General features: G+C 40.0%; 1 protein-coding gene across 4 annotated transcripts in view; it reads right to left on the bottom strand.

Annotated features, from left to right (window-relative positions):
- Nucleotides 1-17,754, bottom strand: part of dmpk (DM1 protein kinase) — a 241,053-nt gene extending 223,299 nt beyond the window's left edge. For 3 of the 4 annotated variants that reach the window (XM_076275081.1, XM_076275082.1, XM_076275083.1), the window contains exon 1: nucleotides 17,363-17,754. In XM_076275081.1, the coding sequence (XP_076131196.1) occupies nucleotides 17,363-17,528 (166 nt within the window). In that variant the 5' untranslated portion in view covers nucleotides 17,529-17,754. The remainder of the gene's footprint in view (nucleotides 1-17,362) is intronic. The other variant, XM_076275084.1, reaches the window with a different exon arrangement.
- Between the last annotated feature and the right edge of the window lie 8,690 nt (nucleotides 17,755-26,444).

The raw sequence follows: 26,444 nt of genomic DNA, 5'->3' as shown, positions 1-26,444 counted from the left end.
AGCACACGTAGGCCTACTCATAAGTGTCAGGACGCAGCAATGTCTCCCTTGCATCTGAAGTTCTGATCTCGAGCTGACATTATCAATCGCTTGGCTCCTTGATGCAAGCTGAACTGTGTTTGATAGCCCTCCATCTCTACATCCGCTGAGAAAATGTGATCACCAACACCGCACGCCAATATGTATCAGGTACACCCCCCCACCTGTGGTTCAGCCCAACAAAAACAGTAAAAAAAAGTATTTTTTCTTGTCGTCAATATTAACTGAATTTTACTTTTGTTTTCAATCCAGTTTCTGTTTTCTTTATCTTGCGTGACTAATGACACATTTAGAAAATAGCAGCAATTATCTATTTGCTGACCAGTTAAAAAAATTGAAAATTGAATTATTGAACACATTTTTTAATTTGGATCAGATGGATGGAGCAAATAGAACAAAGCACTGCAAAGCGTTACACGGACCCAAATACATATATACAGAGGTTAACTGATGATTTTAAAACCCTAAGTATTTTTCTAACAATTTTCAATCATTAAAAAAATCATAATTTTGTCAGATATTTGTCAAATATCAGAAATAATCAAATTTCCTTTACACATAAGCCTCTTACAGGTTAAATACAGTTCAAATAAATTGGGTACCTTAACTTAAACAGATTAAAACATAATGGCATTTAGACATTTTCCCAAAAACTCAATATAAATTCAATAATATCCCCAAAATGGTGAATTTTTGGGTCTACACTTTTGGTTAAGCTAGAGGTATTTTTTTTATTAAAAACATTTTGACAAATGTTAATTGATATAAGAAACAAGATAGTTCCATAAAGGTGATGGAATTACAAAAAATTAGGGATGTCCGATATTGGCTTTTTTGCCGATATCCGATATGCCGATATTGTCCAACTCTCAAATTTCGATTCCGATATCAGCTGATACCGATGTCGATATGTGGGTTATTTTTCCTCAAAACTAATTTAGGTAACATCACATATCTCCTGTTGTTGAATTAACACAACATGCTTAATGTTATTGTGATGCCCCACTGGATGCATTCTTGAATGCAACAAGGCTTTCCAAATGTTAACATTGTCTGTTCAAAATAAGAAAAATACTTCAACTTAATTTAGGGAAAAAGTGCCATGTTTATTTTTTTTTTTAAATTGTCTCAAACAACAGTTTGGATTACACTCTCCCTGAGATAATCTTGACAATGCCCACAACAAATAGGGCAAATTTGACTTATTCACAAATGATAAAACATTGTACCTGAACAACTATGTGCAACATAGCAGAATGTAAAGCCAACTAAAATAACAGGCATAGTGTATGACAGGCTACCCTTTTTCTGTGTTAAATGAGCCTGCATTTGTAGGATGCTTCATGAACTGTTTCTTTAACTAAAACTCAATCACCTTAATTGAATGAATGCACAAATATGAGTCAATTACAATGTGGCAACTATACTGCACAATTTTGAAAACATTTGTTTGAGCTACAAAAAATACTTCAGGCTTGAGGTGAAGTACAAAAAATGAAACATTTAAGGTGTACAAATCTAAGCAGCCTGTGTCCCTAGCCCATTACTTGGGCTAATGCAATCATTTAAATTATAAACTGGGCTCAATCAGCACTGCTCTACATGAGCAACAACAAAGAGATGCAACATTAAGGTAGTGTGCAATAAGAACAAGGAAGGCACAACGTTTCAATCCAGACCTTCCAGAGTAGTAAACAAAGTCCTCCTTTAGTATTAGTCCAATGAACGGGGCTAAAAGACTGACTGGCCTTCATAACGGGCCATACCCACAATCAGGCTTAGAATTTCACCATTTTAGGGGCAAGGCCACTTGGCCTTCAGTTGGGCATATTTGGTGGGGGGCACAAAGGCCACATGTCAGGGCACCAAGGCCAAAGTTAACTATACAGTAGTAGGCTATAAACATGATCAAAGTTGTATTCACTGCAGTAGACCTGCATCACTGTATGAAACATTACAAAAACATAAAACATGACATATTACATATAACTGTAAATCATCTGATCATCTAATATTTTCAGATATCTAGGCTATATTTAACATTTATTTTATATTTGGCCTGTTATGAAATCATGTATTAAACAATTTAAGCACAGCTCAGCTTTAAGAAACTCAAATAGCCTAGATGCATGCTTAGCATTTTGTGATCATGAAGGCTACTTTCACAAACTCTTATAGTCAGCTGTCCTCTGATTTACCGATATCTAGGCGACATTTGTAATATTTGTTTTGTATTTGGCCCGTTATGAAATAATGTGGAACAATTTAAACACAGTGTAAAACTTAAATCCCAAATTTGGAGACATCCATGTATGTTGAAATTTACTGCAAATTCAAAACGGGATTAGTCTGGAACGGCTAACTGTACAGGGGACTGCTTTACACCTTTCTGTTCGGTAAGGTCTGCTGTTTATTCTGATATATGGTTTGTCATATGTTAAACGAAGGGTTCTGAAGTATTCCACCGAGATGAATGGGTAGGGAGATGGACGCAAAACCTTTGGTAGAATTTATGATTAAATTGAATGATATTATTTACTTTTCTCGCGAACGGTTCACCACAGCAATTAGCGGCTAACATCGTTTAAAAGCTGAGAAAAAGCTCTTTCATGTGATACTTGTGATGTCTGTGTGATGAGTAGGATGGGTTAATTTGGACGCACTTTCTTTCTTGCGCTGTCACTTTCTCCACTGCGTAATTTGGCCATAGGCCATAGGCTAAATCGCTATTAGTAGGACGCAAAGCAGAATATTTAGAGAAGGGGGCACCAAGGCCACCGTGGCCTGTAAACCTCTGATTTTCATCATCTGTGCGCCGGCGGTAAACGCTTCAGGAGCGCATAGGCACTATTTGGGTGTAACGCAAGCATTGCACTGAATACAACAGGAAAGCCCTGCAGCGCATAGTGAACACAGCTGGAAGGATTATTGGTGCTTCACTCCCCTCCCTGAAGGACATTTACACCACCCACCTCACCCGCAAGGCGACCAAAATTGTGAGTGATGCAAGTCACCCCGCTCACAATCTGTTTGATCTACTGCCCTCTGGGAAGAGGTACAGAAGCCTATGCTCCCGCACTACCAGACTCACCAACAGCTTCATACACCAAGCTGTTAGGATGCTGAACTCTCTCCCTCCTCTCCCCCCACCACCCTCAGCTACATAACATCCTGGACATTGGACCCACAATGGCCGCCTGCACCACTCCACTTGCACACTTGTACACTTTGCAACTTGTTGTTGTTGTCCTGAAAACACAACACTTCTGCTGCTCTTACATAACTTGCACCACTATGCCACTTTATTTCTTACTTAGGTCAAACAGAACTACCTCAGCCTCTTATTGGCCTGACTTTGCACTAGTATTTTATTTTATTGACTGTCTATGCACAATTTCAACCAAATTTTGCTGCTCTTATTTTTTCATTATATGTGCCCTCTTATTTACTTATTTACTTACTTTTTTGTTTACTTGAATGTTATGTTTGTCTGTGGACTTAAAATTGGTAAAATATGTCTTGACTCCACCGTGGGATAGTGAGAAACGTAATTTCGATCTCTTTGTATGTCTGGAACATGTGAAGAAATTGACAATAAAGCTGACTTTGACTTTGACTTTGATTATTTTATCGGTTTTAAGGCAAAAAAAATCCGATAACGATATTAACAGATATTACATTTTTATGCTAATATCGGGCCGATAATATCGGTTGGCCGATATTATCGGACATCTCTACAAAAAATACTATTTTACCACTCGGCTAGATATATTGTTACTATTACTATATTAATGATAGTAATACTTAGAGCTGCTGAGAGAAAATTACGTAAATCCAGAGATGGAAATGGTCTTAGTAACTACCAGTCTTTGCGATCATCTTTTTCATTCACTGTTACACTTGCAAAAAAGACATTCTATCAGAGCAAGATTGAGAGTGCAACTGACAGTAGAAAACTTTTTCAACTTTCAAGTCTCTTCTCAATCCTCCACCACTGCCATACTTCACTGTCAGCAGATGACTTTGCAACATTTTCACTGAAAGTTGCTTCACCCTCCTGTTGTGTTTGTTTTATGTTTACTAGTTTTGTGTTCCCGGTCAAAAATGACAGCTGCATTATAACTTGTTATAAATACACAGTAACACACATATTATCATTTAATGTTGTGATAGACCTTTGTATCAACTTGTGTTCTATTGGATATAACCAGTTTTAAACTTCCGTTTGGTATTTATGGCCAGCAGGCCTCACTGACCTGAGCTCATGCAAGTCAGAAAGGGGAAGATTCAATTGGGGAAAGGTTCCAATGGGGGCTGGCATAGAAGCAAAGAGGGGGAGTGTATGTGTTTGTGTGTGTTTTAATGTACAGAAGTGCATATACAGTCCATCTGATCAATAAGTATGTGCCTGGACTCAATTTTATACACTGACCATTTGTTCACCCATTAATTTCTAATGGCCAGTCATTTTTGACCGAAAATACACATGGGTGGTCTATAAAACAGTTAAAAAAGTTAAATAAAACACTCAAAGTTATACAAAATATCAAAATTTGTTTTGTGTGTTCAGATGCCCTGTGTTAACAAAGCCAAAAAACCTCATGGTAGTGAGAATAAGTTAACAATATTTTTTAGAGAGAAGAATTGTCAATCGGTCATATTTGACTGCAAACACAACAGGATAAGTGCTCAGTTTGATGAACCCATTAGGAGAGCTTTGCCTGTGAATTGTTGGACTCTTTCTCTCCTCTTGAAGGGGTTTCTCTACTGCTTCAGCAAAGTCATCCAACAACATGCCCTTTGGATCCTGTCCCATCCATTCTTCTGCAGTCTATCACACCTGCTGTTCTGCCAGCAGTCATGCATGTGTTTAATACTACTACCCTCAGTTCTGGAATAGTTTCTATTAAACAGGCAAGGGTTATGTCTTTGCTAAAAAAAAGTACACTTCATACAATTGATGAAGAACTACAGACCTGTCTCCCTTCTTCCTTTCTTGTTGGTTTTGGAGGAAGTGTTCTTCAAGCAAGTCTATGACTTTCTGTATCAGAACAAACTGCTAGACCGTATGCAGTCTGGTTTCAAGAGTGGTCATTCTACTGAAATTGCTCTGTCTGTGACTGTCTCTGAAGCATTGAGAGTAGCTAATGTAACCTATTTACATTTACTGTTACTGTTTAATCTGCGTGGTTCAGCCCTGCACACGCCCGGACTCAAACCCGTAAACAGCAGCACCTCAAATCAGGAGTCTGCTCAGTCATCAGTATTAATTCTACTAGACTTACTGTACGTGCAGCCTTTGATACTGTAAACCATGACATTATCCTCTCTACACTGTCTGAACAGGGAATTTCTGGGAAAGATCTTGGTTTGAATCCTACCTTAAAGGGCGTTCTTTCAGTGTGTCTTGTATCAAAGTATCATGACCTCACCACAGGTGTGCCATAAGGATCAGTATTAGGGCACTATTTACACCACTTCCTTGGGTAAGACCATTCACTCCCATGGATTTGACTCACTGCTATGCAGACGGCTTTACCTCCCTGCTGAAAAAAACAGCTAGAAACCAGCTTATGCTGGTAGCTGGTTTTAGCTGGTCTTTGCTGGTTTTCTTCCAGCTCTTGCTGGTCTTTGCTGGTGTAGCTGGTTGGATCACCAGCTGGATATGCTGGCGTGACCATCTGAGGAAGCTGGTCATGCTGGTTTGACCAGCCTGTCGTGTGAGATACAGCTGGTGCAAGATGGTCATGCTGGTAACCAGCCTGCCAAGCTTGACATTGTTGGTGTAAGATGGTCATGCTGGTTTGACCAACATAAGCTGGCACGGCCAGTTAAACCAGCAGTGTAGACCAGCAACACCAGCTAAAATTACCAGCTTGAGGTGGTACGACAAGCAAAACCAGCTGAATTACCATCAGGTGGGTAAACCAGCTGAAGGTATGTTTTCGCAAGAGATTTGCTGGTCTAGCTGGTCAACCATCATAGGGTGGTCAAACAAGCTGGTCAACCAGCAAACCACCTTTAGCTGGTCAGGCTGTTTTTTTCAGCAGGGCTGTCTTTACCACCTGAGGACTGTTTCCCATCAGATTTCTGCATGCCTGATATTTCAGTCTGGATGACAGACCGACACCTTCAACTTCATCTCTCAAAAACTGAGCTTTTGGTGTTTCCAGCAGCTATTCCCCAACAGATTAACATCCAGCCTGACTCCTCCTCACTGACCCCAACTAGATTGGCACGTAACTTTGGCATCATAATTGATGACCGACTTAATTTCTTTGAGCATGTACAAAGAAGTTTACAAGGATACAAGGAAGTTTATTGTCACATGCATATAGTTACTGGAAGTAAGAAATGCAGTGAAATTATGTAAAAAAAAAACTCATTGATGTCAGCAGAGTTTGTCTTGAACATCTCCCAGTCAACGTTGCTAAGGGCGTCCTGTAGCCTGGCTTCCGATTGGTCAGTCCAGCGCTTGACCTCCTTCGTCACTGGGGGATCCCTCTGACTTCTCTGTTTGTACATAGGCAGTAGGAAAACAGCGGCATGATCTGATTTTCCGAAAGCTGGTAGACTTAGCTTTGTCACTGTTCTTGAACTGTGTGTAGCAGTGATCCAGTGTGTTGTCACTACGTGTAGGGAAGTAAATGTGTTGAATAAATTCAGGCATGGACCGGTTCAGATGTACTTGATTGAAATCACCGGCCACAATAAGCGCAGCTTCAGGGTGCGTGTGTTGTTGTCTATTTAACACTTCTTGCAATTCTGAAACCGCAGCATCTGTGTTGTCTTGTGGAGGAATGTAGACAGCGTTGAATATTACCGAAGTAAACTCACGGGGCAGGTAGAAGGGTCGACAGACGATCGCTAGATGTTCTAGATGAGGCGAGCAGGACTTTGAGAGAACGGTGACATTTCTAGGATCACACCACTTGCTGTTCGTCATGATGCAAACACTGCCACCTTTCAATTTTCCAGATTCCTCAGTCCTGTCAGAGCGAGCAGCAGAGAAAAACTCCACCGGAGTGATGGCACAGTCCGGTACAAGTTCAGTTAGCCATGTCTCAGTAAAGCATAGAATGTTACAGTCCCTGATTTCTCTTTGAAACTGTATCCTCGCTCTTAGTTCATCCATCTTGTTCACAAGAGACTGGACATTGGCTAGGAGAATGCTAGGCAGTGGAGGCCTATGAGCTCTATTCCTCAATCCGTTACGGGCCCCGGCTCGTTTTCCCCGTTTTTTTTCCTTCTGCGCCAAGATGCGTCTCCATGGTTCCATGATGCATCTCGGAGAATCTCAGTCGGCCAGGTAGAATCGCCGATTAAAACATCCCGATGTTTCTGAGTGTAACGCCATCATACGTAATCAGTGCAATGGAAAAGTGCAAAAAATTAGGGGTTAATAAAAGGTAAAAGAGTAAATATAAGCACAAATTAGGCGGAGCAACCAAAAAGGCGTCCGAACGCGGCGGCGCCATGGAAACCATGTAGCCTGAATTGCAAAATTGTGTTGGCTTGTCCTTTACAACATTAGGAAGATCAGACCTTATCTAATACAAGATTCCACACAACTTCTTGTGCAGGCCATGGTTATATCCAAACTGGACTTTTGTATTTCACTGTTAGCTGGCCTGCCTGATTGTGTAGTAAGATCGTTGCAAATGATTCAGAATGCTGCAGAACGCCTGGTCTTCAATCAGCCAAAGAGGACACATGTAACTCCTCTCCTACTCTACCTTGACTCCTTATAATAGACCTTGGCCTATAGGACACTTACTGGATCTGCTTACGGCTATCTCAATTCTATGATCCAGCTGTACATCCCCAACCACTCACTGGGGTCATCTGATGAGCATCTAGTGCTGGGCGGTATGACCAAAAATGTATATCACGGTATTTTTCTAAATTCTTACGGTTTCACGGTATATGACGGTATTTTTTTTCCATGCATAATCAGATGTTCACAGCATTTTCTACAGGTTAAGAGAGGAATTGCTGCAGTACATTGACTAAGGATGGTATATTTTACTGTCGTGATGTAGAATAACTCCACACTAGTGGTAATGCAGTTTTGCATGGCCCCCCAAAAAAAGATTCTAATGAAGAATCTAATCAGAATGCAAAGACAATTGCAGTCAAAATACAGAACTTTTACTGTGCAAATTTCACAAACATCTTGTAGCCTATAAAACCAATACAAAAAGTAGTGCAACTTTATACTTTTTTGAAAATTATACAATTTAAAATGAAACCTCTCTGCTAATATGCTTACTCTGTCAAATAGGCCTATCAGAAACATGCCTTATTGGTATTGTGTGGTTTACATTACGTTAGTGGTAGGCTAACGTTAACTTCATGTGAATGTGGATGTCATGTTAGCCTGCCATGAGCTTCGGTTCGGTTCGCTAGTCAAAACATTAACAAAAAATTTCGTTTTGGTGCACTGATGACAGTCAGGATCATTTCTAACTAGCCAGCTTGTATTGCTCAGTGCATGTCTATAACATGCTTTACTTGCTACCTGGATAATTCAGCGAATATTCTTAAGGTGAGATGAATGATAAGCTCATTAAACTTCACTGTGTTTGGTGGGTTGCTAACTAACGACATCACCTACTGTACTAGCCAGCTGCTGTTGAACAATCTCAATAGAATTTTCGTGACGGTAAATCCCTTTCGCAGTATCCCTTAACGTTTTTCCTTAACTAAAGAAACAATTTAAGGTATTCTGTGCAACACCCTTAAATAAACCCCTTATCTAAGGAGAAATTAAGCCTTAAGGGTCATACTTCAGGGGAAAAACTTCAGGTGTTTACCCTCACTATGCCTCGCAGTGGCACCATGCGTGCGTGTGAAAAAAGTCCTGTCTGAAACACTGTCGCGCAGCGCAGCGTTCCAAACGTTGTGTAATCAAATACACCGGTATGGCGGTATATTAAAAATTCATATCATAATGAAAATATACACCGGTATACGGTGTGAACCGGTATACCGCCCAGCACTATGAGCATCTGTTGTGTCGACCACGGGGCGGGAATCGATAGTGATGTAGTACTCGAGTCCGGTCTCGGACTCAAGACCGGTCTCAAGACCAATTTCTGCTTTCTCGGTCTTGTCTCGGACTCGTTCCTTCAAAGACTCGGTCTTGACTCGGTCTCGGACCACAGTGGGTGGAGAAGGACTCGTAATTTCAGACCGAGTCCTCGAGACCAACGCATTTTTTATGTTCATATAAAAAAAACACACAACACATAACAACAATAATAATAAAATGCAATGTTGACCGGCATTATTTAAAAATGACATCCCATGGTGCAATGCAAAGATACTGCCGTCAGAGCCGTTTATTTATCTCTATGGCTCTGCTGCCGGTGAGTGTCTGTAGGTCAGCATAGTCCATATTAAGACATTAAGACTGCTCCTCTAAACAATTCCCAATCTAGCTTAGTCTGTAGGCCTAATGGTTGATTATTAACTGGGGTGATATTAAATTATGAATATGAAAACTGACATTTTTTTATGGTCTTGGTCTTGACTCGGTCTCGACTCCTAAAGGACTCGGTCTCGACTCAGACTTGCTTCCTCAAAGACTCGGTCTTGACTCGAACTCGACTGTATTTGGAAACCAACAGACTCGGTCTCGACCCTTCAAAGACTCGGTCTTGACTCGGCATAGGCGGTCTCGTCCCCATCACTAGGAATCGAACCCGGGTCGCCGGCGTATGGTCCAGGTGCCCCAGCCAGTTGCGCCCCGGCTGGGGCCATATTATTGAATTTATATTGAGTTTTTGGGAAAATGTCTAAATGCCATATGTTTTAATCTGTTTAAGTTAAGGTACCAAATTTATTTGAACTGTATTTAACCTGTAAGAGGTTTATGTTTGAAGGAAATTTGATGATTTCTGATATTTGACAAATATCTGACAAAATTATATTTTTTTAATGATTTAAAATTGTTAGAAAAATACTTAGGGTTTTCATCAGTTAACCTCTGTAAATATGTATTTGCTAGAAAAGAACAGTGTTTTGCTAAAATGACACTGTTTTTACTGGAAATGTCCCCATAGCATAGCAAAAAGTGTAAAAATTTGCCATTTTGGAATACGGCGGCCATATCGGATTTTTGGACAAAATTCAACATGTCCCAAGTTTTAATCTGTTCCAATAGGGGTTCTAACCAGGAATCCATGGAGAAAACTTTGACCAAAAACTAGGCCTAATGTTTCCAGCAGATGACCTGTCTAACTGACTGTTAATTGGGCTACAAATCTTGCAGTCGCAATAAACAATGGATCCGAGACATTTTCCTGTTCCTATATTCTGTTTATGTAGGCTAATGTAGGCTAACTTATCTCTTCTATGATCTCATCCCAGAAAGATTTTCTTTGACTTGTTAATTTTTTGAACATTCATTTTATCTAATGACATAGTAAACATGATGAATTTCCCCTTGGGGATCAATAAAGTATCTATCTATCTATCTATCTATCTATCTATCTATCTATCTATCTAATTGAATCCACATATCCTTGCACTTACTTAGAAGACCAAAATTACTTTGTGTCCATTGGAACCTATGCATCGGAGAAAACATCCATGCCATATGGAGTTCCTCAGAGGTCCATTCTTGTAACCTGGCCCTAGCCAGATGAATGTCGTTCCGCTTAGCTCCGCCTAGCTTCACTCACATCCATCTGGAACCTCTTCCATTGAGAGTATTTCTCCAACCAACTTTATGGTTTAGCGAATCAGGACGCAGGGCGGGAGTTTCATAGATGTGACATAGCGTAGAAGCGACTGTGAGACTGTTATCAGCGTCACGGGTTGGCTTCGATGAGCGTGGTTGAAGTAGCACGTCAATAGATGACGGACAAGTGGCTTATTCAATCATATGCAAGCATTTTTTGATTAGGTCCAGCCTTCTGAAGCAACATTTCAATGGATCGGTTCCAGATGGATGAGTGGAGCTAGGCAGAGCGAAATTCATCTGGCTAGGGTCAGGTTACCATTCTTGGCCCTCTGTTATTTAACCTCTACATGATCCCCCTAGGCCAAAATTTTGAAGAGTATAACATTACATACCACAACTATGCAGATGATACTCAGATTTACCTTGCATTAATCTACCTCACCTAATGACTATGGTCCTATTGACTCCTTATGCCTGTGTATTGAAAAAGTGAACAGTTGGATGCAGAAGAGTTTCTTACAATTAAACAAAGATAAAACTGAGATAGTTTTTGGGAATAAGGAAGGGAGCCTAAGTTTCAGTGCCTACTTGGAGTCTACTGTAAAAGTCTTCAGACAAAAACCCAAGTAAAGAATCTTGGTGTTATCTTGGATGCAGATCTTAGTTTTTGTGATCATATAAAAGCCATAACTAAAACAGCATTCTGGCCCCTGAGACATATAGTAAAGACCAGAGATTTGGTATCTAAGCAAGACTTAGAAGAGCTCATGCATGCATTTTGTATCATCCAGGCTTGATGACTATTGCAATGCCCTCTTCACTGGCCTCCCCAAAAAGTCAATCAGACATCTGCAATTAATTCAAAATGCTGCTGCCAGAATTTTAACAAAACAAAAAAAGACAACACATCACACCAATCCTCAGGTCTTTGCATTGGCTTCCAGTACAATTCAGAATCGAGTTCAAAGTCCTCCTGATCATCTTTAAAACACTCAATTGCCTTGGAACAAAATACATCTCAGATATGCTAGTCCACTACAAACTGACCAGGGGCCGGTTCCCCAATAACGCTCACTCTTAGCGCGCTAAGAAGACTCAAAAGATATATCTTACTAAAGTTGTTTATGTTCCTAAGTGTGTTCCCCGAAGTGTCCCTTAGGAAGCTTCTTAACACGCTGCTTCTTACGTTCGACGTTACAAAGGCGCTGTCCCAAGTGAAGGTGCTGAATTAGTTGGCATCGATTGCTCAGGAATCGATTTTCTACTTCACGTGAAGGTGCATGACGGCGTTAAGAAACACAACACGTTCTATGCAAATGAAATATTCCTCAAATTATTCCAGTAACATTTATTTTAACATAGTTTAAGTTATCAGTAAAATATAAACTATTAACTAAATTATCAAATTGTCAGTATGTCAGTATTGTCACAATGTTCACACGATATGTTGTGACGGGTAGACTAACCGGGTAGGCCTATCCCTCGCTAATCATCCACCCTCCTTATCCCGTTGTGCCACTTGTGCCGGTTCTTGACATGGATTTAACAACTTCTTAAAATGATGTAATACACTTTTATATTAATGGTAAGGTACCTTACAATTATAATTGATTGGCAAGCAGCTGCAGTTACTTCTGTTTAATGCGGTATTGATAGATAGATAGATAGATAGATAGATAGATAGATAGATAGATAGATAGATAGATACTTTATTGATCCCCAGGGGAAATTCAAGGTTCAAATTAAAAAAATGATTGCCATTGGTTAATGTTTTCAATAAAAAGCAACCATTTAGAGGCAAATTCTTTGCCAGCTTTTAATTATCAAAAGTGATTGCCAATTTGAAAGCTTTAATGACATTACTAAATAGCCTAGGCTAATTACCACCATATTAGTTCTGATACCAAATACAGTAAACTTCATAAATAGGCCTGCATCCATTGCGAACATATTTTATTATTAGTCTTAAAATGTCCATAACATAAAATCATCGTTGAGCCACAACACTGTCAACATACTGTCGGCCTACCATAGTTTGACTTGTACTGCGCTGCGCTGATTTCTAAAGACTGCTGCACAGTGGCGGCGACTAGCGTCTTGAGAGCTCAAACAACGCTAAGAGAGAGCTTACGAATGGTCCAGACCAACCTTCCGAACGTGTGACTTACAGAAGATATACTTAGCGTACGAACGTGTCGGGAATCGTGCCATAACGTTAAGAGAGAGGTAAAGGAATAGGTTAAGAACTACTTAGCGATAAGAACGTTTTGGGGAACTGGCCCCAGGTCACTAAGATCTTCTGACACTGGTCGGTTGGTTGTGCCCAGGGTCAGGTCTAAGCAGGGGGATGCTGTCCCCCTGTTGAAAAAAACACTATGCTGTCCAGTGTTGGAACAAGCTACCAACAGAAGTAAAATCTGCCCCAACTGTCACTTTTAAAAATGAAACTTAAAAACCCATTTACCATTACTTTTAATTAATCCTATTTTACTCTTGTTTTATTCTTGTCTTATTCTTGTTTTACCATATATTTCATTTTATGTTATTTAATTTTATTTTATAGCAATTTGAATGACCTCTGTGTATGATACTGTGCTATACAAATAAATTTGACTTTGACTTTGATGGCGTCAAGGTGGTGGGGGCCCCCAAACCAAATAACATTTTTAAAAATCGCAAAAGTATCAAAATTGAGATTCTTCACTTGGTATTGGTATTGAAACAATAATGTTGGTATCCTGACAACAGGAGTTGGGGACGTGTCCCCACCAAAGCTGAGACCAAACCTACACCCTTGAGTACAAGTACAAATTTCAAGATAAACAGTCAATGTAGCTGTTATGGTTTTATTTAGGGCTGTCAAACGATACATTTTTTCTTAATCATGATTAATCGCTGAATTTCTATAGTTAATCGTGACTAATCACATATTTTATCACATGTTTAAATTCTATTATTTTGCATTTCAGAACTTTCCAGAATTCCATATTATGTAAAGCAATTAATAGCAGTATCTTGATTGTGTTACGACCCTGCCGGTCTTTGCCTGCCTGCCTGCCTGTCTTTATCTTTCTCTGGGTTGCAGGGCGGAGTCATGTCACAGGTGCTGCTGATCACCTGATTGGGGCACCTGTACTATAAAAGACGCTACCTCAATCGCAGCATGCGTCGTCTGTTTGGATTTTGCACATTAAACTGATTTACACCACACCTGTTTTCTTACCATCCCACTAATACTGACTGCACTTCATATTTTCAGACATATTTACTTTAATAAATACATCTTTTTGTTAAGTCCTTATCCATGTGTGGTCTCCCTATGTATCACCCAGAACGAGCCTGGTGGTCTTAATTGTATATTGGGAATCAAATGAATGCAAAGAAAGTTACTTTATGAATAAAGTAAATCAAATCAAATTTTAAAAGATGTGCAAAAGACGGGCCTGAGGCAACACAATGTCTTCTTCAGAAATATAGCTGAATAATCTGAAATAAATGCTACAGCAGAGTGCATGCACAACATGTAGGAGACATGATAAAGGGCGTAACAAACTAAAAAATACTCTATGTTCATTATCTTTGAGTTCAATTGAAAATAAGGAAGTTTTCATATTGACAAATTATGCAAGTGCATGTGCAAAATGTAGCCCAGGCCAACAGCACGTTTCAATGAAGTGCATAACAAACAGAAATAGCCTAGTCCATCTCCATTAACTATGTTCAGTTCAGTTAACTAGTTCAGTTGAAAACGTGTACAGTGTAGGAGTGTAAACAATGTTTAGCTCGTAGATCAGGAGTTGGCAAGAAACTTTGGCCGCGGGCCAGTATTTTTCTTAACCAATAGTTGACGGGCCAGAGTATAGGCTACTATTAAATGCAGCTCCGGTGGATCGTCTATTAGTCCACACACGCATCCAACCGGAGAATGGATAAAAATGACTTGTGAAAAAAATAAACCATGTAGCCTATGGACCCATTGATGGTATACTTGAGTAATTAATTTCTCTTGATAAACTCTGTTTTATCTCCCTTTTCAATATTGTGAATAGTAAATGTGGGCACTAGGCAACAATAATTTTGGCCTTGATGGACAATTTAACACGGAGCCTGACTTATTCTAATGACTTCTTCGGATAAAGTCTATCTTTTACTTTTATTCTTAAATAGGCTACTTGGCTGACCCATCTCCTGACAATGTTACAATGTTTATTGTTTGCCTTCAAGAAATATTAGCATACAGAGAAGCGAACTACAGGAGTTAGCTGAGAGAAATATAGCTAGGCCTACAGTATAAAGAGGAATGGAAAGAAAATTTTGCGTTCATCTTACCCGGTTTCACAAATGCAAAGCTTGTGTATCTGATATGCAACAACGCTGTCGCTGTTTGAAAAGAATATCATACCGCACTATGAAACGGAGCGCCACCTCCAATCAGAGGCACAAATGCGCAATATTGAAGCGCTGGCCGAGGGTTATGCACAGATTAGGCTGGCAGGATCCAACGCATTTGGTGTTCTTTCTCATATTTGTTTTAGCACCCACCCGCGGTCTGATTGGTGAATAGGAATTTGGAATTTGTAAATCGATATTGTAAAATAAAAGATAAAAAAAATTGGTGGCGGGCCAGCTTTGGCTGCCTGTTGCCGACCCATGTTGTAGATTATAGCTTAAATTTGAGGTATTTCGGTGATATTTTAATTCCATGTCAACTGAACCGACAGGGAGTAAAACGTCCATTCAGCCGACCGGGAGTTCAGAACTGCGTTGGTGTTTATTATCTTCATGACTACAGGAGGAAGGCATGCAGAAGCCTACTAGGAAGTGTCTGTGGCAGTTTGAGGACAAGAAACGGTGCATCAAATGGCCAAAATAGTAGCAGCCAAAGAGAATAATTGATAAGTGAAATAAGTGAAGGTGTAAAATAAAAAATCTCTGGCGGCATTTGGTGGCATTAAAGGGACACCAGGCAATGTTTTTTTCGTGTTAATTAATCATCTTCGTAAGTCAGTATATGGTTAAATGACGAATGGCGAATGAAGGCTCTCTCGCCCGCCCCTACTGCACTTGCAAGTTCGGTTTATCCTACCCGCCGACCGAAGCAGTATCACTTTACAGCACAGAGGCAGGCTAACAAAACGCTAGAGATTGTTGCAAACGTGTGTATAATGGCAGAGCCGGCGAAGAAGCAGCGAAAACCCTTGACGGAAGACGCAAAGAAAAGGAAAAGAGCTTCAGACCGAGCGAGGGGGAGTTTCGTAGAGAAAAAGCATCAGGCTTGCCTGGTGTCCCTTTAATGCGATTAAAAAATGTTATGCTTGGTCCTTAATCGCATCGCGATTAACGTGTTAATGCTGACAGCCCTAGTTTTATTGTAAATCTATTGGTTAATACACAGGAGAAAATATGTGATATGTGAAGTGGCGATCCTGCATTATTAAAATATATGTTACTAACAGGAAAAATAATTAAGTATAGTATATATATACTTTTATATATAAAGCAGCACTAAAGAAGATTTGCTCTCGGGGTCCCCCTACAGAAGAGAATCGCAAAAATAAACAAACTAAATATGCATTTTTTGCTTCAAAGTATGAACATAACTCGGATATAGAAGCAATGCACTGACGGCAGTCTGTAGAAAGATATCTCAGAATTCCTGTAGCATAGCAGCTTTTCAAGTGTTTCTACCTGAACACAGAAAGTTGCTAGGTCAGTAATTGCCTATAGAGGGCTGCTCAGACAATGGCAGTTGTCGTTTGACATTTTATGAGGTTATGTGCCATCAAAATGATTTTGGAAATGTTATGTTGAGGTAAAAAAAAAAAACTCTTAAAGGTGCCTTTAGTTTGTTATTTCTTTTTTTTAAAAAAAAAAAATAATAATTTCACTGCCATGATATATAACAATACTACTGATCTTACATACAAGAAAATGTCTAATATTGTCTTTGTAGCAGTCTTAATAAATGTTCAAGGTGGAAAAACAATGTATGTGGGGGAGGTTTTACACGACCTGTAGGGTACTCCTCTCTTTAATTCTGGATTTGTAATGGTGGATTGACAGACACTAGTCCAACAGACAGACAAATGTCCAACATGCTCGTAACATGACATGACCACGTGTGTTTGCCTACATGACCTTGTGTTTGCTCTCATCTACAGCAATCTGTTTGTTTCTTACAATGGAGAATCAGAGGAGACAGGTGAATAAGTTTAGTGAGTACATGTACAGCTGTGGCCACTGCTTCATGATGAGAACCTCTCATAAAACACAGCTACAATAACTCAAGCTATATACAGCCCAACCCTAACCTGCAGCCTTGAGTTGGTCTATAAAGGGATGAGAAGATCAGCCCTATATTTACCTTACAATTGTGTACATGATTTGGTTTGCTTATGTTTAGCTAAATAATGCTTAGGCTCAGTATACTGGCTCAGGTTAATTTTAATGTAAGTGATGTATTTTAGTCACAAACCGCATAGAATGTCAACATTTTATCAAAAGCAATACCAGCATGCCTACCTCTATATAATATGTATGGTCTGTGTATGTTGTCACTTCATATGTAGGTGACAAGCTAGCGGGCAAAGCTAGAGAGAGTGTGAGTTAAATGAAGGAGAGGAGGGAACTGACCCCATTGGAGGAAGCCTGAGACATACTTCTCCCTGGACAAGGCAGAGCCACGGAACTCCTGATACACCCCCACTAGCAGATCCAGTAGAGTCTGTAGCCCCACTGGCCCAGGCTTCATGAAGACCCCTGGCAGCCGAGGGTCTCTGGGCCGTGAATCTGCTGACATAATGGCAGAGCTGTGCTGGACTCGGCTCAACTTGTCTGCTGCTCCATAATCCCTGTTGTAGCAGTTGTTTTCACCTTCAACACGATTCTGTAAGACTCCAGCAGTACGGTCACCTCAGAGACTGGGACACAACTTCTCTCTTTTGTTTTCCTGATAAAGTGTTAACTCTTCTATCCACTCTAGTATCTTTCTTTCACTCTGTTTTCTGTCTGTCGTTCTCACCCTCCCCCCTTCGATGTCTGTCAAGCCTGTGTCTCTAACCCTGACTCAAGCCCTTTTTTGGTCTGTCTGTCTCTCTCAACCACACACACACACACACACCCCAACACCCCCCCCCCACACACACACAAACACTCTCTCCCTTTCTCTCTCTCTCTCTTTGAAGTCTGCCTCAGTGTAAATATGCATTTTATCAATGTTTTATTGTGCCTCTTTTATGAGCGAGCAGTAGAACAATTTGAGCACAGAAAAATGTTTTGAGCAAGCACACAAATTGTATTTTGAGGAAAAATGAAACTCAAGCACAAAAGACTTGTAGTTGAGCAAACGTGAATCTATTCTGGCTGCTGAAGTCTATCGCCATTTACTGTTAGTGGGAAAGAAGGATAATTGCTGAACCAAACACGCCACAGGAAAATACATCATCGGTAAGTATTTTATTGTAAATGTCATTATTTCTGGATTAACAAGACTGTTACAATACAACGTCTTTATGTTATACTGTATCTCGAGACATCGGGTGTTGCGTGATTCCCACTGACAGTAAATGACGCTAGGCTTTCCAGCTAGCTCATTGTCCCCGCCCTGGACTTCCCCATACAAAAAGAAATATGTCACAATATATTTATATTTCAGAAATATAACATTGTTGATGTCCCGAAGAAAACACACAAAATATTTGTTTAACCTTTTATTAAAGTTTATTTTTTCCACACAAACAGTGAGTAAACTCTCCAGGTAGAAACTTTTTTTCTCTGTATGGAAGTGGCACACATTGATTTGGCAGAATGCACTCAGTGTTCTCAGGGCAGCAGTCCTCACAAATCACCACCTGCAAACAGGGAACAGAGAAGATTAATATGCTGTAAAACACACAGAACATGAAAAGGCCATCACTGAAGCACTACTACCTTCACATGCATCTTTAATAAACACACGCCTTGGCACAAGTAAGCTTAAATAAGGGCTATGAGATGAACATGTAGCCTAATGATCCATACATCAGAATACTTTGACAAGATTTGGGAAAGATTCTTGAAAGATTGGAGTCTTTTAACTAATGCCCCCCATTCAAGCTTTACTCAAAAGACTTTCAAGAATCTTCCCCAAATCTTGTCAAAGTCTTCTGTTGTAAGGATGGCTTAACACTACCCTTCACAAACTAAAGATCCATTTAAGCCTACTAACGTTCACGTTAGCCTGCATGGTTAATAGCAGCCACTTTAAATGTAGCCTAAGTTATAGCTAGGTTAGCTAACTTACTTACACCTGATATTTCATTCAAACTAAAACTTATATTCATAACGACATCTCAGACAGGCTTGTTGTTGGATATGTTGTTAACTATCATTCTAGATATTCCACATAATGGTAAAGTTAGTTAATGGAAAAGTTAACATTAATAGCTAACATCGCTAACGTTAGCAATATTAGCTCGCTAACGTTATCGATAGCTAATTGATAACATTAACGTTAGCTAATTCTAACATGATGGTTAGACTGTTAACAAACGGATTTGGTTAACATTACACACATTATAAAAACAATATTTTTCTAACTAATTCCCGTTTACTAAAGGCCTTCTTACCTTGGATATGACGACAGCAGAGTTTGCACAGCTTACAAAGTCAGATGCATGACAGGACAGAACAGTGACGGTTGAAGTCACCGTGGTTGGTGTTCAAAAGTCAGTCAAGGGTGGGGGATGGGTATTGCTGTGTGCGCATGCGCATATCAAGATACTACAAGCATTAAGCATTCATTTAAAATTAATTATTCTAACAGTAACTCCTGTTAAATGAATTTTAGATATACTTCTAACAATCACCTGCTATGAGATGCATAGTGGCAGTTCAAGTGCTAGTAATGTAGGCGTAATAATTTTCCATTCTAATTACAGTGCATGAAAATGCACTGTACTGTACTTCCTAGGCAACTTCAACAACTTCTTCTTATTATTATTCCGCTTACCACTTTTTCCGTACGCAATTTCTCTTGAACAGTTTAACTTAGAAACTTCGTTCAAACTTTGTAACGTAGGTCTTCAAACAGATCGGGTTGGTATGACTTTTCAACTTTGAAACTTTTATACTTTTTAAACTATTAAAGAAAAACTCCCCATAGACTTAACATTGCCGATTATGACATCATAAATACGGCCATTAAGCAATTAGAATCCTATGGCAGGTGTTCAGGCCACCTGCAGCCTCAGGCTTTAAGCATACAATCTGGGTCAATTAAGACTACACATCCTATTCAACTGTTTCATCTGCCCAAAACTGTTTCAAAATAAAAGTCCTCACTACAATAATCCACTGTTAAACAATGTAACCCATTAAACTACTGAACTTTTTACATTCAAATTTTAAACGGTCTACTTTTAAACTATCATTAAACTATCTATCTATTAAACTAGCTGTCTATCAACAACTTTTAAACTATCTACATTCAACTTTTAAACTATATACATTCACTAGCTGTCTATCAACAACTTTTAACTTGTCATCAACTATGTCAACACTTTATTTCAACTATGACTCCTACCCACTGTAGCTAGTTAGCATGGTTAGCAAAGTTAGCATGTTAAAATTTTTAGCTAGGTTAGCTAAGTCACATGGTTAGCATAGTTAGCATGCTACCATGTTAGTTAGCATTTTTAGTAAGTAACATGGTTAGCATAGTTAGTATGCTAGCATGTTAACATGTTAGTTAGCATTTTTAGCATAACTACTAAAAATGATTAGCTAGGTTAGCTAAGTAACATGGTTAGCATAGTTAGTATGCTAGCATGTTAGCATGCTAATTAGCAAAACTGCTAAAAATGATTAGCTAAGTAACATGGTTAGCATAGTTAGCATGCTAGTTAGCATTTTTAACAAAACTGCTAAAAATGATTAGCTAGGTTAGCTAAGTAACATGGTTAGCATAGTTAGCATAACTGCTAAAAATGATTAGCTAAGTAACATGGTTAGCATAGTTAGCATGTTTAATAAAACTGCTAGAAAATGTTAGTTAAGTTAGCTAAGTACCATGGTTAGCATGTTAGCATTGCTAGCACTGCTATAAAACATTAGCTAAGTAGCATGGTTAGCAGAATTAAAAATCTTAGCATAACTGCTAGCAAACATTAGAGCCGTTCCAACTTTCAGTTATCGTCAAATATCTACCTATACACAGCCATTAAACTATTTGAATATCAACATTCATTAAACTGCTAGAAAACGTTAGCTAAGTAACATGGTTAGCAGGTTAGCATTGCTAGCACTGCTATAAAACATTAGCTAAGTAGCATGGTTAGCATAGTTAAAAATCTTAGCATAACTGCTAGCAAACATTAGAGCCATTCCAACTTTCAGTTATCGTCAAATATCTACCTATACACAGCCATTAAACTATTTGAATATCAACATTCATTCAACTTCCAGTCTGTCAACAACTTTTAAACTACTTACCTTCAACTTTTAAACTATCATTAAACTATCTATTAAACTAGCTGTCTATCAACAACTTTTAAATTATCTACTGTCTATCAACAACTTTTAAACTATCTACATTCAGCTTTTAAACAGTCTACTTTTAAACGATCAACTTTTATTAAGCTATGCAACCACCATGTCTATCCTAGCATCACCGTAGTAACCATCTCTGTATTATCTGTTTTAACTATACATGATATTTTACATCACAACTTTAGCATTTTCATGGACTGGTAATTCCTTGGAATTGCATTTCTAGTTTATATTTAAAGTAGCTTTGGCCCTTACACATTTTTGTATGCACATGGTGAAACGCAAACGCTCCACACAAAACGTTGACACATAAGGCAAAATATGCCGAGCAGCATAGTCGACACCATACCTGTGACGCCAAGACATAAACAAATATATTCACATTAAGTTCTCCATTTGGAAAATAAGTAGGCTAATGGAATCTAGTGTATGGATATGTATGCCACCATATATGGAGACTACAAATATGTCTGCCACATATTCACACATCAAGTTCTCCATATATTTAGAAAATAAGTAGTGGAATCTAGTGTATGGATATGTATGCCACCATATATGGAGACTACATATAAGTCTGTCACATATTCACACATAAACTTCTCCATATATTTGGAAAAAACAAATAATTGGATCTTGTATATGAAGATATATAGCATCTTATATGGGAAATAAGTTTAGCTAAACTAATTTTTCAGGCATCTGACCGACCGGGTTGACACTTCAGCGTGAGAAATCGGGTGTGTGGCGTGTGAGTGTGTGAAACTAATCAAATGCGTGTCTCACGGCCAATGCGTGAGAGTTGGCACCTATGCACTTACATCATCACTGTCATCACCTCACATACATACAGCACACTGCTTGCTACAGTAAGCCTCCTCTACAAACTTGCTGCACACTGCCCCCCCCCCCCTCCCTACATACACAGCATTGTCTTCAGGATCTTCTCCAACACACATCCTCTACATCAGACATGTCAAAGTCTGGCCCCCGGGATGATATTTGATTAGTATTAGAACCGGCCCGCAGGCCACAGCCGCTGCTGTTTTGCACGCACCAATACTCCATTCCCCACAATGCAACGGTAGCCCGCACAAACTCACTGCGGCGCCGCAAGTGGGCCTCGGCTTCATTATTCATCAGTATTCAGTCAGGGCAGATGTCAACTTTCAGCTACCCCCCTCCCCAGTGTTGTGCCTGAACGCGTTCATTGAACGAAAGTTCATGAACTCGTTCATATTTTGAGCGAACGTGAACTGAACGTAGCCTACTGTATTGCCTGATGAACGTTACTATGAACTCGTTCATTCTGGTGTCTGTGAACGGCACGCTCTTTCAGTTTAACTTCTTGAATAGGGTGCCAGATTTCTACAGAACCTTCCACACGAAAACCCGGCTAAAATACACCGTAAAAAGGCCTTAATATGGCAGCATGCAGGTCACCATTTGTCAAACTATGGGCCGCGGTCCGCAATGTGGACAATGGTCTGCAGAGTGAAATTATTCCCGGGCCATCGTCTGTTAATTTGCTGCGCAATTGATCAAGGAGCCGCGCGGACAGAAAAAGAAAACAAACATTTCTGCAATTAGGAAATACTTGTTTGGTGTCATCAAACATAGTGTGCACGTTGGTAGCAAAGCTAAGCTTCAACCTATTGGAAGGCTATTTAATTATGAAACGACATTTAATAGAATGACGTGGATTTATGCAACTTCCATAAAAAACAGAGCACAGACTATATTAAACACTGTTTGGCATTAAGTATTAAAGTCAGCCAAAAGCTATTAATTAGTCAAGATCTCCAGATCAGTGATTTACGCATGATCTGATCCGCCATTTACCATTCACAAAAGCTGGTATTGTGTTTCCTAAATCCTTACATTCAGGCATTCAAATTAAATGTAATTAAATAGCATATATATATATATATTCTATCAGTGTATGATGCTTGCATGAGGGAAACATCCCAAACCAACGTCACCCATATAATTGCTGTTGTTTTGAGAAGTATTTCTCATGCAAGCATCATGCAACAATGCAAAAACAATGAAACTATTGTAGGCCTAATTATATTTTACATTAGTAAAGCAGTACTCTGATGTGCATGTTTTCACAAACTTTTGTGAACAATCTTAGCACTTTAAACATTGACTGTTTTGAACTGCATGTATAGCAATATAGTATAGCCTAAAAATAATAATTGTGATATCATTATGATAATTTGATGGGGGGTGGGTTCATGTAGGTGGGCCCTATGACCCCAAAGTATGCCTTGACTGGGCCTCAGGTCAAAGAAGTTTGAGAAAGGCTGATGTAGACGACAAAGCAGTAAGGAGGCATCGTATGATCATTTAAACAAGTTTTATGACAAGGTCGGTGAGGATGGGAAAAATCGTACATTTCTGTGCAAACTTTGCCCGCACTTCAGTCAGTCATTATTCATTTAATCATTAAACAAAATACAGTACACGTCTTGGTTCAATAGGTTACGTGCAGTCATTTTAATATGTTTTAATAAACATTGAACCAGTCCGGCCCTTGGCTTGTAGCAAATTTGTTTTTTTGGCCCTCTAATGTATTTGACTTTGACATCCCTGCTCTACATACTTACAGCACACTGCCCCCACCTACCCACACACACACTACACACACACACAGTCACTGCTCCACTCCCCTCCCGCCTACACACACATCTTCACTGTCATCACTCACATACATCATACATACAGTACTCTGCTTGCAATAGTAAGTTCCTTCACCATACTTGCAGTACACTGCCCCCCCCCCTCTCCCCTACCTACACAGCACATTATTTCATCAGGAAGCTTCTCCAACACACATCCCCAACATACTTACAGCACACTGCCCCCCCCCCCCCCCCAATACACAGCACATTGTCTCATGAGGAAGCTTCTCCAACACACTGCCCTCTCCCCACATACACAGCACACTATCCCATCTTCCCTGTCATCCCCCCAACACACACACCAAGACCCCCAGTTGGGTTAGCCCCTTGAGTCGTGGATCTGCCCAAGGTTTCTTCCTTGGTAAGGGAGTTTTTCCTTGCCCCTGTTGCTCTTGGGTGCTCCTTGTTGGTGCCCCCCCCCCAATCCCAATCCTCCCCCACCATTCTTATGCAGCCCTTGCCACTTAATCTACTAAACCCCTCTTCTACTGCACTTTTTACCCCCCCCCCCCCCCCCCATAAATGCACAAATAGGCTGACACCAGGGTTTCCGTTGTCCGGTAATTACCGGACATTGGCCGGAAAAAAAATTTAATTTCCGACAAAATTAAATCTCTCCGGTCAAATTGTCCGATTGAAATTGGCTAATAATCCCGTACCCTAACGCAATCTGAATTTGAGAATAAGCCTTAATATGTAAGCCTATATTATACGTCCTCTGGCTTTGTTTTTAAATGAACAGGCTCTACCGTTTGAAAAGTAAGCTATTAAACAACACGCGCAGCCTATGCTGCATTTCAAATAGGAAGCGCGCACGCTTAAAACGACCATGTTAAACAACGAACAAATGAGTGAGGCGGTTCAAACATGGCCAGACGCGATGGATGATGATAAATTGGTAACGTCTGAAGCCTCAGCTGTCCGGTCAACTCCACCACCTCCAGATAAAAAGCAGAAGTGTCGGGCGTATCTGTCGGAATCAGTGACATTGGAATTGGAAGTGGAGTTGCGGGGGGTGCGGCCGCTCCAAGACACTGTCATTCTCCGTGTATACTGGACATGCAAAGTGTTCTTTACCCAAAGCATACAGTAGGCCTATGCGTTCTCTGTCTATGATCTGCAGGGTTAGGGCCTCCTCGACGAGGCGATTACTGGTCCGCGGATCATTTCTGGCACAACTAAACGGTATCATTGAATCGCGGCCGAAAGAAAAAGAAACTAAACATTTCCCAGGCCAGAATAGGAAACATTTCTTAATTTATTGTTATCAAATAAAGAGGCATAGCATTAGGGGGTAGTGGTGTGAGCGCTCATTCTTGTGTGTGCGCATCTGTGTAAGTTAAACAGTCCACTGGAGATAACGTGGGTAGCAGCAACAAACAACGTCGCCTTTTTAAAACAACGAACGAAGCGGACTCTTGCTGTCCTTGTTAGGCATGTTTAAGTTAGGCTAATGAACATGTTGCATTCTATACAGCCTGATTATGTTATTCTTTAAGCTACATAGCCTGTCTCCAGTTTTCCTCAATTTGACTAATTAAGAAGCGATAATAGGATATCCCGGCATATCATCAAAATGTCCGGAAAACGAAACCTCTGCCGGTCACTTTGACCGGCACCATTTTTTTCTAGCGGAAACTCTGGCTGACACCAGACATAATTTCACTGCATTTCTTACTTCCAGTAACTATATGCATGTGACAATAAACTTCCTTGTATCCTTGTAACACAGTGACACCCTCAGTGTGTTTGAAATGTCCAGTCGATTGCGCAATTTGGTCTTAGTTGCAGTCATTGCAGAAAACCCAGCCTCGCATAGATTCGGGTGGGAAATGGTAGCAACGTTTTCAGCGCTTTTACGGCTATCTCGGGATATTCTGCTTTGGTTTTGATCCAAAAACCCGCCAGAGAGGTTTCCTCATACACACTCTTAAGACCACCGTCATTTGCAATTTCGATCAACTGCTCGTCCTCCTGCCCTGACAAGTTAGGACTATTCGGGTTGCGGACCCACTCATTGGTTTGCCGTGGATCTTTGGAGGATGGGAAGTAGCCTAACGCTCAAACTCATTTGAAAGCGCAACAAGGTGATCGTGCACCAGCTGCGAGAGAAAGGGCCCTGCCTCAGTCTCTCCCAAAACCCCCACTACTGTTTGGAACATATCAAATACACCCCGTCCCCATTCATCCCCACAAATCAAGCTTGGCTTTAAATGCAGCGACTTTATCTGCCAGTTTAAAGACAGTCGTCATTCTCCCCTGGAGTGACAGGTTGAGGTCATTAAGCAACCCGAATATGCCACACAGGTAAGCGAGTTTTGACACCCAGTCCTCATCACTAAAATGTGCAGCTAACGGTGACTTTTTTTCTGTAAGAAATCTCTGCTCTCGAACACTCTGGCCAGTGACCTGCTAAAGATGCTTGTTTTTTGTTGCTCATTCTAGCAGTTTAACTAACTTTGTGTGACACTACCGTTCGCCAAGAACTAATCAAGTGAAGTGAG

The sequence above is a fragment of the Alosa pseudoharengus genome, unplaced genomic scaffold (assembly GCF_046254945.1).
Source record: "Alosa pseudoharengus isolate Yale_2024_CS ecotype anadromous, Long Island Sound unplaced genomic scaffold, YU_APseudo_1.1 YU_APseudo_1.1_scf_8, whole genome shotgun sequence".
NCBI lineage: Eukaryota > Metazoa > Chordata > Actinopteri > Clupeiformes > Clupeidae > Alosa > Alosa pseudoharengus.
The sequence above is the reverse complement of the archived record's forward strand: the minus strand, read 5'-3'. Positions and strand labels throughout refer to the sequence as shown.